We start from the raw sequence: 15,955 nt of genomic DNA, 5'->3' as shown, positions 1-15,955 counted from the left end.
GGTTATTTTTCTGCTACCACACTCCCAGAGCCCTCAGCTCCTCCCTGTAGGCCGTCTCGTCGTTGTTGGTAATCAGGCCTACTACTGTTTTGTCATCTGCAAACTTCATGACTGAGTTGGAGGTGTGCGTGGCCACGAAGTCATGGGTGAACAGGGAGTACAAGAGGGGGCTGTAGACAATTATTTCAATTGCCTTTGCTTTCTTAGGTACAGGGACAATGCTGGCCATTTTGAAGCATGTGCGGACAGCAGACTGGGAAAGGGAAACCCGAGAAACCCGAATATATCTGTAAACACACCAGCCAGCTGGTCTGCACATGCTCTGAGGACGCGGCTAGGGATACCATCTGGGCTGGCAGCCTTGCGAGGGTTAACACGCTTAAATGTCTTACTCACGTCGGCCACGGAGAAGGAGAGCCCACAGTCCCAGACAGTGGGCAACGTCAGTGGCACTGCATTATCCTCAAAGCGAGCGAAGAAGGTGTTCAGCCTGTCCGGAAGCAAGACGTTGGTGTCCACGACATGGCTGGTTTTCCTTTTATAATCCGTGATTGTCTGTAGACCCTGCCACATACGTCTCGTGTCTGAGCCGTTGAACTGGGACTCAACTTTGTCCCTATACTGACATTTAGCCTGCTTGGTTGCATTGCGGAAGGAATAACTCCACTGTTTGTGTTCTTCCATATTCCCAGTCTTCCTGTCCTGGTTAAATGAGGTGGTTTGCGCGAATGCTCCCATCTATCCACGGTTTCTGGTTGGGGTGGGTTTTAATCAACACAGTGGGTACAACATCTCCTTTGCACTTCCTAATAAACTTGTTCACTGTATCACTATATGTAAACAATATTATTTTCTGAAGCTACTCTGTATAGTGGAGTCGATGTTAATATGTCGGCTGTTTAGCCTCTAAAACACGGTATTAAACATGATGTTAATATGTGAGGCTGTATAGCCTCTAAAACACGGTATTTAAACCTGATGTTAATACCGTGTTGAGTGTCATTGTGTTGAGTGTCATTCCTGAAAAGTACAGCTAGAAATTCCAATGCTACCAGATGAGTTATTTTATCATAGAAAAATGCACAGAACAACAACAAGTAAAAGACATTCGCGGCAGCTTCCCTGAAACAATACATTGGAAGACTTTGCTTAGAACGTGGTGAGAGGACCATTTTTTCATATACGCGGTGACAGTTTAGAAATACAGCTGTGTAATTGGTCATTGTAGAGGTTGCGTTGGGAATGCGGTACCCATTGTTTCAGTGCTGCTCGTAAAACCACCAAACAGAGGGTTTGGGTTAGCCGTAATAGATCTATTACCACTGTTAGCAGCTAGGTACAAAAGCTTATTGATGGCCTCTTTTCTTTTTTTTTTCTTCCCATGGCAGCAATAATCTTCCAGGCGGGAAATGTGAAGAGAGAAAAAACAGTACAGAAGACAAAACCATGGGTGCATCCCAAATGGAAATCTATTCCCTATAGAGCAGACTACTTTTGACCAGAGCCCTATAGGGAAAAGGCCGCCATTTCAGACTCAGCCAGTAAAAGTTTAGGTCGAGGTTGAGTGAACCTTGGGGAGGGAGGAGGCACAAGGAGAGGATGGCATCGTCCTATAAATCCCATCCTAATCATCTCATTATGTCTCGTTAAAGAGAGACACGGCGCTAGCAGCTAACGAACCAAGCGTGTAATAACCCAACAGAGAGGAGGAGGGTTGGTACTTAATGTAGGACAGGACATGAAAATAACAGCTCAGGTGTATTAGTAATATAAGGGGCCTTTCCCACCTGGTGGTCCACTGACTGACTGTATAGTTTCCTTTCAAATCAAATGGATGACCCCAATCTCCCCTCCCTCACCGGTAACACTCACCTCCTGGGGGGGTAACACACCCCCCCTGCCATCCTACCCCTATCTCCCCTCCATCACTCCCTCCCAATAATACACCTCTCCCCCCCTGCCATCCTACCCCTATCTCCCCTCCATCACTCCCTCCCTCCCAATAATACACCTCCTCCCTGCCATCCTACCCATATCTCCCCTCCATCACTCCCTCCCTCCCAATAATACACCTCCTCCCTGCCATCCTACCCCTATCTCCCCTCCATCACTCCCTCCCTCCCAATAATACACCTCCTCCCTGCCATCCTACCCCTATCTCCCATCCATCACTCCCTCCCTCCCAATAATACACCTCCTCCCTGCCATCCTACCTCTATCTCCCCTCCATCACTCCCTCCCTCCCAATAATACACCTCCTCCCTGCCATCCTACCCCTATCTCCCCTCCATCACTCCCTCCCTCCCAATAATACACCTCCCTCTGCCATCCTACCCTATTAGGAACCCTGGCTCTCTACTGCAATGCATTATAATGTTATCCTTAACAGCAGCATATGCTTCCCCTCTTTGCTTATTTGAGCTGTTCTTGACATAATATGGACTTGGTCTTTTACTAAATAGGGATATCTTCTGTATACAAACGCTATTTTATCACAACACAAATGATTGGCTCAAAAGCATTAATAAGGAAAGAAATTCAACAAATTAACTTTTAACAAGGCAGACCTGTTAATTGAAATGCATTCCAGGTGACTACCTAATGAAGCTGGTTGTGAGAATCAAATCAAAGTTCATGTGTCAGCTGCGCCGAATACAACAGGTGGAGACCTTACAGTGAAATGCTTACTCACAGGCTCTAACCCACAGTGCAAAAAAGGTAATAGGTGAACAATAGGTAGGTAACAGTAGCGAGGCTATAACAATAGAGAGGCTATATACAGTAGAGAGGCTATATACAGTAGAGAGGCTATATACAGTAGCGAGGCTATATACAGTAGCGAGGCTATATACAGTAGCGAGGCTATAACAGTAGCGAGGCTATATACAGTAGCGAGGCTATATAGAGTAGCGAGGCTATATACAGTAGCGAGGCTATAACAGTAGCGAGGCTATATACAGTAGCGAGGCTATATACAGTAGCGAGGCTAAAACAGTAGCGAGGCTATATACAGTAGAGAGGCTATATGCAGTAGAGAGGCTATATACAGTAGAGGCTTTATACAGTAGAGAGGCCATATACAGTAGAGAGGCTATAACAGTAGCGAGGCTATAACAGTAGCGAGGCTATATACAGGCACCGGTTATTTGGGCTGATTGAGGTAGTATGTACATGTAGATATGGTTAAAGTGACTATGCATATATGATAAACATAGAGTAGCAGTAGTGTAAAATAGGGGGTTGGCGGGTGGTGGGTGGCGGGACACAATGCAGTTAGCCCGGTTAGCCAATGTACGGGGGCACTGGTTGGTCGGGCCAATTGAGGTAGTATGTACATGAATGTATAGTTGAAGTGACAATGCATATATGATAAACAGAGAGTAGCAGTCACGTAAAAGAGGGTTTGGGGAGGGGCACACAATGCAAATCGGGAAGCCATTTGGTTACCTGTTCGGGAGTCTATTGGCTTGGGGGTAAAAACTGTTGAGAAGCCTTTTTGTCCTACACTTGGCACTCCGGTACCACTTGCCATGCGGTAGTTGAGAGAACAGTCTATGACTGGGGTGGCTGGGGTCTTTGACAATATTTAGGGCCTTCCTCTGACACTGCCTGGTGTAGAGGTCCTGGATGGCAGGCAGCTTAGCCTGCCATTACCAGCCTTTCAAAGCACTTCATGGCTACGGACGTGAGTGCTACGGTTCTGTAGTCATTTAGGCAGGTTGCCTTCGCATTCTTTGGCACAGGGACTATGGTGGTCTGCTTGAAACATGTTGGTATTACAGACTCAATCAGGGACATGTTGAAAATGTGAGTGAAGACACCTGCCAGTTGGTCAGCACATGCCCGTAGCACACGTCCTGGTAATCCATCTGGCCCAGCGGCCTTGTGAATGTTGACCTGTATGAAGGTCTTACTCACATCGGCTACGGAGAGCATGATCACACAGTCTTCCGGAACAGCTGATGCTCTCATGCATGCCTCAGTGTTGCTTACCTCGAAGCGAGCATAGAAGTGATTTAGCTTGTCTTGTATGCTCATGTCACTGGGCAGCTAGCGGCTGTGCTTCCCTTGTAGTCTGTAAATAGTTTGCAAGCCCTGCCCCATAAGACGAGCGTCGGAACCGGTGTAGTACGATTCAATCTTAGCTTTGTATTGACACTTTGCCTGTTTGATGGTTCATCGGAGGACCTAGCAGGATTTTTTATAAGCTTCCGGGTTAGAGTCCCGCACCTTGAAAGCGGCAGCTCTGCCCTTTAGCTCAGTGCGAATGTTGCCTGTAATCCATGGCTTCTGGTTGGGGTATGTACGTACAGTCACTGTGGGGACGACGTCCTCGATGTACTTATTGACAAAGCCAGTGACTGAATTTTTTCCTGTTTCGGTTCATGATAATGTTCAATTCTACATCAAAACAAATTTCAGACATATTATTTAGAATATGTGAAGACAAGATTAAATCAAGAATAGTCTGATAGGTGACAATATTAGCCTATCACTTGTGAATAAAACGTATCACTTGTTAATGATGCCCAGCTTTAAAGATCCGCCCCTTTTTTTCAATTTACGCCTAAAATGACCTACCCAAATCTAACTGCCTGTAGCTCAGGACCTGAAGCAAGGATATCCATATTCTTGAAACCATTTGAAAGGAAACACTTTGAATTTTGTGGATATGTGAAATGGCTGTAGGAGAATATAACACAGTAGATCTGGTAATAGATAATGCAAGAGAAAGGCAATAACGTATTATTTCAGCCCAGGCGCAATTTAGATTTTAGCCACTAGATGACAGCAGTGTATGTGAAATGTTTTAGACTGATCCAATGAATCATTGCATATCTGTTCAAAATGTTGTATCAAGACTGCCCAAATGTGCCTAAATGGTTTATTAATAACTTGTCAAGTTCAAAACTGTGCACTCTCCTCAAACAATAGCATGGTATTCTTTCACTGTCATAGCTACTGTAAATCGGACAGCGCAGTTAGATTAACAAGAATTTAAGCATGCTGCCAATATCAGATATGTCTATGTCCTGGGAAATGTACTTGTTATTACAACCTGCTAATCACATTAGCCTACGTTAGCTCAACCGTCCCATAATGGAACCCCCGATCCTGTAGAGGTCAAATAGAGAATTGAGGATGCTTTCCCATGGTTCATTTTTTCATGCCAAACAAGTAGGTTATACACCTGTTGGAAAGAGAAGCAATGTGTCCGGTTTTGACCACCCTCAGTCTCGTGCGGAGTCTTCGTGGGCTATACTCAGCCTTGTCTCAGGATGGTAAGTTGGTGGTCTGTTGATATCCCTCTAGTGGTGTAGGGGCTGTGCTTAGGCAAAGTGGGTAGAGTTATACCCTGCCTGGATGGCCCTGTCTGGGGTATCGTCAGAATGGGCCACAGTGTCCCCCGACCATTCCAGCCTCAGCCTCCAGTTCCTATGCTGCAATAGTCTATGCACCGGGGGGATAGGATCAGTCTGTTATGTCTGGTGTAATTCCCTTGTCTTATCTGGTGAGTGAATTTAAGTATGTTCTAAGTATGAATCTAATTCTTTCTCGCCCCCTCCCCTCCCGGAGGACCTGAGCCCTACGACAAGCCTCAGGACTACCTGACCTGATGACTCCTGGCTGACCTTCCATTTTCGTCCCTGCCAAAGAAAAATGTCCATCCTGGATGGACAATAAAGTGTTATTCTATTCTATTCTTTCTCTACCGCACCTGCTGTCTCGACATCTCGGAATGCTCAGCTATGAAAAGCCAACTGACATTTACTCCTGATGTACTGACCTGTTGTACCCTCGACAACCACTGTGATTATTATTTGACCCTGCTGGTCAGCTATGAACGTTTGAAGACCTTGAAGAACAATCTGGCCTTAAAAATCATGTACTCTTATAATCCCCACCTGGCACAGCCAGAAAAGGACTGGCCACCCCTCAGAGCCTGGTTCCTCTCTAGGTTTCTTTATAGGTCCATGCCTATCTAGGGAGTTTTTCCTAGCCACCATGCCTCTAAACCTGCATTGCTTGCTGTTTGGAGTTTAACGCTGGGTTTCTTCATAAATACATTTGATTGATTGATTTAATATTAGGAACGTTGACAAATAAACAATAGGCCATAAACAGTATGCCTAGCAAGCGGATTGGATCCTCCTCTTTTTAACAGAGGCCATCACTCTGTTTTCTCACGCAATTGCATAGCTTATAGAAATTGCATAGCCTATAGAAATGTTGAGCAACATGAGCTCATGGGCTCTCATGAAGTGTTTGATTAGATTTCCGATTACATTTGCATTGATGTCAGAGTGATTAGAGGGACAATAGAGTGCTGAGTACCAGCTACTAATGACCATCAGCATCCTCAGAGCTTGGAGAAGGCTAATTACTGTGACTAAATGTTCACTGGAATTTGACTGCCATCATGACTCGTGACTGCCGATGTGGCGGTAATAGGGTTACCCCAACAGCCCTAGGGGGGGTTACTGCACATCCTTGCAGAGTGCAGAATAAAATTATTCCAAGGGTTTTCTGAGTATAGGGCAAACACCACTGCAGTATGATATGGATCCTATCATTGGCCTACTACCATGCCTCATAAATAGTTCAAATGTTTATTATAATAAAGTATGCCCTTGCTAATATGGGCTCAAAAATCTATCATGTGCCAATATTTATGGGGTTTAAAGTACAGCCTTGTTGAGTGCATTACCAAATGGCTACCTGTGCATTTCCTGCTGGTGTCTTCCTTCTTGGAAGAGCTCATCAGTTTACAGTTGAAATTCTCCTCCCAGTATTCTGCGAACCAGACGTTTCTCCTGTTGTTCTCTAGCGTCCGCGATGTGAAGTAGGCATCAAACCCTGGAGGGAAAAAAATACAGATAATCAAGTCTTTAAAGAAGTCTTAGGCCTCAAGAGCATCTTCAATATCTAACCATCGGCAGCGTAGCCTAGTGGTTAGAGCTGTTGCACTATTAACCGAAAGGTTGCAAGATCGAATCCACCGAGCTGACAAGATACAAATCTGTTACTCTGCCCCTGAAAAAAGGCAGTTAACCCACTCTTCCTAGGCTGTCACTGAAAATAAGAATTTGTTCTTAACTGACTTGCCTAGTTAAATAAAGGTAAAAAATCCACTGCTTGTGTAGAAAAAGTCCTGTATCACATTTTGTATTTATTTAGACACGCTGTTTGAATGAAATATGTAGGACACTTTACCTTCAAGCTATATATTTGTCCAGTTCCTATTGCTCCTGTTTCCCCTGCTGAAATAGACCAATATTGTGAAACGACTATTTTAGGACATATTCCATTGCCTAGAGACTAACATTGTAAGTGTTAGTAATTCAAGCTGATGAGTATTTCAGTAGACATCTCCTTCCTGAGTCCCACATGACAACTTCCAGGAACAGAGAACAAATGTTGGCATCTTTTCAAATGATAGTTTGTTATTTTTCTATTTCAGACTGCAGAGACACATCATTCAGGGAAGGTGGGGCAGAGGCCCACCAGTTTTGAGCCCCACCTGTTTAGCTATAAAAAAATATACAGATGATATCGGAAGTTTACATAAACTTAGGTTGGAGTCATTAAAACTCGTTTTTCAACCACTACAAATTTCTTGTTAACAAACTATAGTTTTGGCAAGTCGGTTTAGGACATGACACAAGTCATTTTTCCAACAATTGTTTACAGACAGATTTTTTCACTTATAATTCACTGTATCACAATTCCAGTGGGTCAGAGGATTACATACACTAAGTTTACTGTGCCTTTAAACAGCTTTGAAAATTCCAGAAAACGATGTCATGGCTTTAGAAGCTTCTGATAGGCTAAATGACATCATTTGAGTGGATGTATTTCAAGGCCTACCTTCAAACTCAGTACCTCTTTGCTTGACATTATGGGAAAATGAAAATAAATCAGCCAAATCCTCAGAAATGTTTTTTTAGACGTACACAAGTCTGGTTCATCCTTGGGAGCAATTTCCAAACGCCTGAAGGTACCACGTTCATCTGTACAAACAATAGTACACAAGTATAAACACCATGGGACCACGCAGCCGTCATACCGCACAGGAAGGAGACGTGTTCTGTCTCCTAGAGAAGAACGTACTTTGTTGCAAAAAGTGCAAATCAATCCCAGAACAACAGCAAAGGACCTTGTGAAGATGCTGAAGGAAACAGGTACAAAAGTATCTATATCCACAGTCCAAGTCCTATATCGACATAAACTGAAAGGCCGCTCAGCAAGGAAGAAGCCACTGCTCCGTACCCGCCATAAAAAAAGCCAGACTACGGTTTGCAACTGCACATGGGGACAAAGATCGTACTTTTGGAGAACTGTCCTCTGGTCTGATGAAACAAAAATAGAACTGTTTGGCCATAATGACCATCATTACATTAGGAGGAAAAAGGAGGAGGCTTGCAAGCTAAAGAACACCATCCCAACCGTGAAGAACGGGCTTGGCAGCATGGGGGTGGGGGTGCTTTGCTGCAGGAGGGTCTGGTGCACTTCACAAAATAGATTGCATCATGAGGATGGAAAATTATGTGGATATAATGAAGCAACATCTCAAGACATCAGTCAGGAAGTTAAAGCTTGGTCACAAATGGGTCTTCCAAATGGACAATGACCCCAAGCATACTTCCAAAGTTGTGGCAAAATGGCTTAAGGATAACAAAGTCAAGGTATTGGAGTGGCCATCACAAAGCCCTGACCTCAATCCCATAGAAAATGTGTGGCAAGAACTGAAAAAGTGTGTGCGAGCAAGGAGGCCTACAAACCTGACTCAGTTTCACCAGCTCTGTCAGGAGGAATTGTATTGTGGGAAGCTTTTGGAAGACTACCCGGAACATTTGACCCAAGTTAAACAATTGTAAGGCAATGCTACCAAATACAAATTGAGTGTATGTAAACTTCTGACCCACTGGGAATGTGATGAAAGAAATAAAAGCTGAAATAAATCATTCTCTCTACTATTATTCTGACATTTCACATTATTAAAATAAAGTGGGGATCCTAACTGACCTATGACAGGACATTTTTACTAGGATTAAATATCAGGAATCATTAAAAACGGAGTTTAAATGTATTTGGCTAAGGTGTACAGTGAGGGAAAAAAGTATTTGATCCCCTGCTGATTTTGTTCGTTTGCCCACTGACAATGAAATGATCAGTCTGTAATTTTAATGGTATGTTTATTTGAACAGTGAGAGACAGAATATCAACAAAAAAATCCAGAAAAACACATGTCAAAAATGTTATAAATTGATTTGCATTTTAATGAGGGAAATAAGTATTTGACCCCTCTTCAAAACATGACTTAGTACTTGGTAGCAAAACCCTTGTTGGCAATCACAGAGGTCAGATGTTTCTTGTAGTTGGCCACCAGGTTTGCACACATCTCAGGAGGGATTTTGTCCCACTCCTCTTTGCAGATCTTCTTCAAGTCATTAAGATTTCGAGGCTGACGTTTGGCAACTCGAACCTTCAGCTCCCTCCACAGATTTTCTATAGGATTAAGGTCTAGAGACTGGCTAGGCCACTCCAGGACCTTAATGTGCTTTTTCTTGAGCCACTCCTTTGTTGCCTTGGCCGTGTGTTTTGGGTCATTGTCATGCTGGAATACCCATCCACGACCCATTTCAATGCCCTGGCTGAGGGAAGGAGGTTTTCACCCAAGATTTGACGGTACATGGCCCCGTCCATCGTCCCTTTGATGCGGTGAAGTTGTCCTGTCCCCTTAGCAGAAAAACACCCCCAAAGCATAATGTTTCCACCTCCATGTTTGACGGTGGGGATGGTTTCTTGGGGTCATAGGCAGCATTCCTCCTCCTCCAAACACGGCAAGTTGAGTTGATGCCAAAGAACTCCACTTTGGTCTCGTCTGACCACAACACGTTCACCCAGTTGTCCTCTGAATCATTCAGATGTTCATTGGCAAACTTCAGACGGGTATGTATATGAGCTTTCTTGAGCAGGGGGACCTTGCGGGCGCTGCAGGATTTCAGTCCTTCACGGCGTAGTGTGTTACCAATTGTTTTCTTGGTGACTATGGTCCCAGCTGCCTTGAGATCATTGACAAGATCCTCCTGTTTAGTTCTGGGCAGATTCCTCACCATTCTCATGATCATTGCAACTCCACGAGGTGAGATCTTGCATGGAGCCCTAGGCCAAGGGAGTTTGACAGTTGTTTTGTGTTTCTTCCATTTGCGAATAATCGCACCAACTGTTGTCACCTTCTCACCAAGCTGCTTGGCAATGGTCTTGTAGCCCATTCCAGCCTTGTGTAGATCTACAATCTTGTCCCTGACATCCTTGGAGAGCTCTTTGGTCTTGGCCATGGTGGAGAGTTTGGAATCTGATTGATTGATTGCTTCTGTGGACAGGTGTCTTTTATACAGGTAAGAAACTGAGATTAGGAGCACTCCCTTTAAGAGTGTGCTCCTAATCTCAGCTCGTTACCTGTATGAAAGACACCTGGGAGCCAGAAATCTTTCTGATTGAGAGGGGGTCAAATACTTATTTCCCTCATTAAAATGCAAATCAATTTATAACATTTTTGACATGCGTTTTTCTGGATATTTTTGTTGTTATTCTGTCTCTCACTGTTCAAATAAACCTACCATTAAAATTATAGACTGATCATTTCTTTGTCAGTGGGCAAACGTACAAAATCAGCAGGGGATCAAATACTTTTTTCCCTCACTGTATGTAAACTTCCGACTTCAACTATATGTATACACAGTATATAGTGCCCAGTGTCCCATTATTATAGTGACCAGTGTTCCACTACTTTAGTGACCAGTGTTCCATTACTATAGTGACCAGTGTTCCACTACTTTAGTGACCAGTGTTCCATTACTATAGTGACCAGTGTTCCATTACTATAGTGACCAGTGTTCCATTACTATAGTGACCAGTGTTCCACTACTTTAGTGACCAGTGTTCCATTACTTTAGTGACCAGTGTTCCATTACTATAGTGACCAGTGTTCCATTACTATAGTGACCAGTGTTCCATTACTATAGTGACCAGTGTTCCATTATTATAGTGACCAGTGTTCCATTACTATAGTGACCAGTGTTCCATTACTATAGTGACCAGTGTTCCATTACTTTAGTGACCAGTGTTCCATTACTTTAGTGACCAGTGTTCCATTACTATAGTGACCAGTGTTCCATTACTTTAGTGACCAGTGTTCCATTACTATAGTGACCAGTGTTCCATTACTATAGTGACCAGTGTTCCATTACTATAGTGATCAGTGTTCCATTACTATAGTGACCAGTGTTCCATTACTATAGTGACCAGTGTTCCATTACTTTAGTGACCAGTGTTCCATTACTATAGTGACCAGTGTTCCATTACTTTAGTGACCAGTGTTCCATTACTATAGTGACCAGTGTTCCATTACTATAGTGACCAGTGTTCCATTACTATAGTGACCAGTGTTCCATTACTATAGTGACCAGTGTTCCATTACTATAGTGACCAGTGTTCCATTACTATTATGACCAGTGTTCCATTTTTAAAGTGACCAGTGTTCCATTACTATAGTGACCAGTGTTCCATTATTATAGTGACCAGTGTTCCATTATTATAGAGACAGAGAGAGAGAGAGAGACAGAGACAGAGAGCGACAGAGAGAGACAGAGAGAGACAGAGAGAGACAGAGAGCGACAGAGAGAGACAGAGAGAGACAGAGAGAGACAGAGAGAGACAGAGAGAGATAGAGAGAGACAGATAGAAAAAAAGAGAGGCCATTTCAGGAAAAAGAAACTCCAGCTTCTTCCTCTACTTTCTGCATTATGTATGCCCTAAGCTTTGTGTATGAAAATCTAAAGCACAAATTACACTCTGATTAATCACTGTAATCATTTGACTGACTAGTGTTGAGAGACATTTCATTCTTACCGTTGGCAGACCCTTTTCACATTTCAGTTTAAATGGATACCAATCTGATCCACTTAGTCTGTCTGTTTTGCGTGAGGCTGACAAATGAGAGATGTCTCTCTGACTGGATGTGTCATTGTTATCATTATATTGCAAACTACTGCAAAGTAACTACAGCGGTTTTATGAAGGTACATTACTGTGCTATGTCCTGAGAAACGTTTCAGCTTCATCTCCCAACCAATATGATAATTGGCAGTTGCAAACATTAGTTTTCTCTTTGTTTGCTAAATCTGACTGACAATGTTGGGATTAGATGTTGTTCAGTATGAAATTAAGTTACCATTAACATTCACTATGTAAAATGACACTTGGGCACTTTTTCTCCCCCAAAAAATACGGAGGCAAAAAATTATCCCTATTATGTTTCTGCCAACCTGTAGAGTTGTTAGAATGATGCTGTTCTTTCCGTCTCAAAGCAAAACCCATTCTGTAATTACTTATCTCAAGGCCCTCTTGAGTGACGTTTCTAGAGGGTCACGTCAAAAATAAAAATGAAAAAATAAAAACAATAACTGTATTCTCAGCTAAACAGACAAATAACCACAGATCTTAATATTCTACTAATCAATTGATACAATCATTAAACCATGAAGTGTGTGAGTGAGTAGGGATCCGATAACATGTGGGTCCCAAATGGCACCCTATTTAGTATGCCGTGCACTACATTTGACCAGGACCCATAAGGCTAGTGCACTATATAGGGAATAGGGTTCCATTTGGGAAAAGGGAAGACTTCATTTTGCTCGATATTGGAGGCACAGTCTGGGACGTCTGAAGTACACAGGGGAAATCAGGTTACAGAGCTGTGTGTGTGTGTGTGTTTGTGTGTGTGTATGTGTGTGTGTGTGTCTGTCTGTCTCTGTCTCTGTGTGTGTGTGTGTGTGTGTGTGTGTGTGACGATCGTCTTGAGTGGAAGAAGTGGACCAAGGCGCAGCGTGTGGAAAATACATTCTCTTTTATTTGAGAATAAAGAAAAACACGAAACGAACACTATTATAAACCTAAACAAAACAGCAAACGATCGTGAAGCTATAAACGTAAGTGCACACACAAGCTACAAACGTACAACATAGACAATTACCCACAAAACCCAAATGCCCATGGCTGCCTTAAATATGGCTCTCAATCAGAGACAATAAACCACAGCTGCCTCTAATTGAGGACCAATCTAGGCAGCCATAGACATACAAACACCTAGACAAGACACTGACCCATTAAACGTACAAACCCCTAGACAAACCAAAACACATACATTCCCCATGTCACACCCTGACCTAACTAAAATAATAATGAAAACAAAGATAACTAAGGCCAGGGTGTGACAGTGTGTGTGTCTGTCTGTCTCTGTCTCTGTGTGTGTGTGTGTGTCTGTCTCTGGGTGTGTGTGTGTCACAGACACATCTGAAGTACAGAGAGAAAAAATAACTCCCACGTATCAGAGGGAACTGCCATTTACCGTATAGTGTTGTTTGTTTTCTAAAGAAATGTCTAATTTAGACAAGTATTCATACCACTGAATCAATACTTTGTAGAAGCATTTTTGGCAGTGATTACAGCTGTGAGTCTTTCTGGGTGAGTCTCTAAGAGCTTTACACACCTGGATTGTGCAACATTTGCCCATTTATGATTTTCAAAATTCTTCAACCTCTGTTAAAATTGGTTGTTGATCATTGCTAGACAACCATTTACAGGTCCTGTCACAGATTTGTAAGTAGATTTAAGTCAAACCTGTAACTTGGCCACTCAGGAACATTCACTGTCTTCTTCGTAAGCAACTCCAGTGTATATTTGGCCTTGTGTTGTAGGTTATTGTCCTGCTGAAAGGAACGCAGACTGATCCAGGTTTTCGTCCAGGATTTTGCCTGTTCTTGGCTCTATATCCATTTATTTATTTTTTATCCTGAGAAATTCCTCAATCCTTAACGATTGCAAGCATACCGATGTACATGATCCAACCACTACTGTGCTTGAAAATATGGAGAGCGGTACTCAGTAATGTGTTAATTGTTTTACCACCATTTTTTTTGCAGTATTACTTTAGTGCCAGAATGCATGTTTTGGAATATCTTTTTTTCTGTACAGGCTTCCTTCTTTTCACTCTGTCAACTACAATGTTGTTGATCCATTCTCAGTTGTCTCCTATCACAGCCATTAAACTCTGTCATTTTTTTTCCTGTCATCACTAGCCTCATGGTTAGGAAGGACGTCTGTATCTTTGTAGTGACTGGGTGTATTGATAGACCATCCAAAGTGTACCAATAGGTGTCCATCTTTCGAGGTCATTGGAAAACCTCCCTGGTCTTTGTGGTTGAATTTGTGGTCGAAATTCACTGCTCAACTGAGGGACCTTATAGATAGTTGTATGTGTGGGGCACAGAGATGAGGTAGTCATTAAAACATCGTGTTTAACACTGTTATTACACACTAAGGAGTTGAATACTTATTGACTCAAGAAATGTCAGATTATTCATTTTTAACTAATTTGTAAAAATGTCTAAAAACATAAATCCACTTTTGACATTATGGGGTATTGTGTGTAGGCCCGTGACACACAATCTCAATTGAATCCACTATAAATTCAGACTGTAACACAACAAAAATTTGAAAAAAGTCAAGGGGTGTGAATACTATCTGAAGGCGCTGTATTTGTTTGCTCTTCTATCACGGATAATAAACATTTAGCGATAATGTAGCCTAAATCAAGTGTAGGCATCTTGCTTATCCTATTGCATTATCCTTCATATTGCATTATCCTGCTTGATTGCATATACACTATACACTATTCCAAAAGTTGTGAAAATAGGATTGTTATTATGTTATATTTGTATCATCATGAAGATAAGACCTTACGCCTGCTCCCTGATCGTGTGAGGGTAGGAAAGAGATGAAACGCGGATCAAAAAATGCATGGGTTTTTGGGCTCTTTCAAAAATATCACTTTTTTTTTTATATGACAGCATTTCCACACATTCCCGGGACACAAGTTATAGTCCATTATATTCTTACTCTAAAATATAGGCTATGTGTGTTGACAGTGATCGGGTAGGGATGTCTTGTCTGTTTAATGAACAAAATAGCAAAATATTTATTTCATTTGAATGGCGCATCCTTGGCTGCACAGACCCATAAAAAAAAAATACTGCTAATTAAATTCGTAATATGCTATTCTATTATTTTGAAAATAAATGTCATTAGTGTTATAATGTTTCTTAGGATCTGCCTAAACAAATTAATAATGGATTTATTTCTTGATGGTGTATATTCTCAATAGATTTATTAAAATAGACAACCACCTACATCTGCACACCACTACTACCACTCGTCTCCAGCATACCAGCAAGCACCCAGGAGGTATATGTATGATGGCAATAACGTGATAAAAACAGGCCTTTCTTTATAAGGGAGTCATATAAAAAAAAAAAAATGGTATATCTTTATTTAACTAGGCAAGTCAGTTAAGAACAAATTCTTATTTTCAATGACGGCCTAGGAACAGTGGGTTAACTGTCTTGTTCAGGGGCAGAACGACAGATTTGCACCTTGTCAGCTCAGAGATTTGATCTTTCAACCTTTACGGTTACTAGTCCAACAGCTTTAACCACTAGCCTACCTGCCACCCCCATTCAGTGAAGGCAGAATACTGTGTAAATCCTGTGTGAAAGCAGTACATGTGTGTGCGTCCGTGCGTGTACGTGCATTCTGTGTGTGTTCTTTGTGAGGCAGAGGGGGTTGATAGAGCTCTAACTGAGGATCCTGGGTACAGTTAGAGAGAACCTTGCTGTAGAACCTCATCTACAACAACAACAATTAGAGAGAACCCTGCTGTAGAACCTCATCTAAAACAACAACCATTAGAGAGAACCCTGCTGTAGAACCTCATATAAAACAACAACAATTAGAGAGAACCCTGCTGTAGAACCTCATCTCCAACAACAACAATTAGAGAGAACTCTGCTGTAGAACCTCATCTAAAACAACAACAATTAGAGAGAACCTTT

The 15,955-nt window shown here is 42.2% G+C and overlaps 1 protein-coding gene across 1 annotated transcript in view; it reads right to left on the bottom strand.

Moving 5' to 3' along the window:
• Positions 1–15,955, bottom strand: part of LOC139553201 (metabotropic glutamate receptor 7-like) — a 420,178-nt gene that overhangs the window by 147,901 nt on the left and 256,322 nt on the right. The window contains exon 5 of the mRNA XM_071365256.1: positions 6,721–6,858. Within this exon, the coding sequence (XP_071221357.1) occupies positions 6,721–6,858 (138 nt within the window). The remainder of the gene's footprint in view (positions 1–6,720; positions 6,859–15,955) is intronic.

The sequence above is a fragment of the Salvelinus alpinus genome, chromosome 2 (genome assembly GCF_045679555.1).
Source record: "Salvelinus alpinus chromosome 2, SLU_Salpinus.1, whole genome shotgun sequence".
Taxonomy (NCBI): domain Eukaryota; kingdom Metazoa; phylum Chordata; class Actinopteri; order Salmoniformes; family Salmonidae; genus Salvelinus; species Salvelinus alpinus.
Note: the sequence above shows the minus strand (reverse complement) of the source record. Positions and strands in the feature narration are given on the sequence as shown.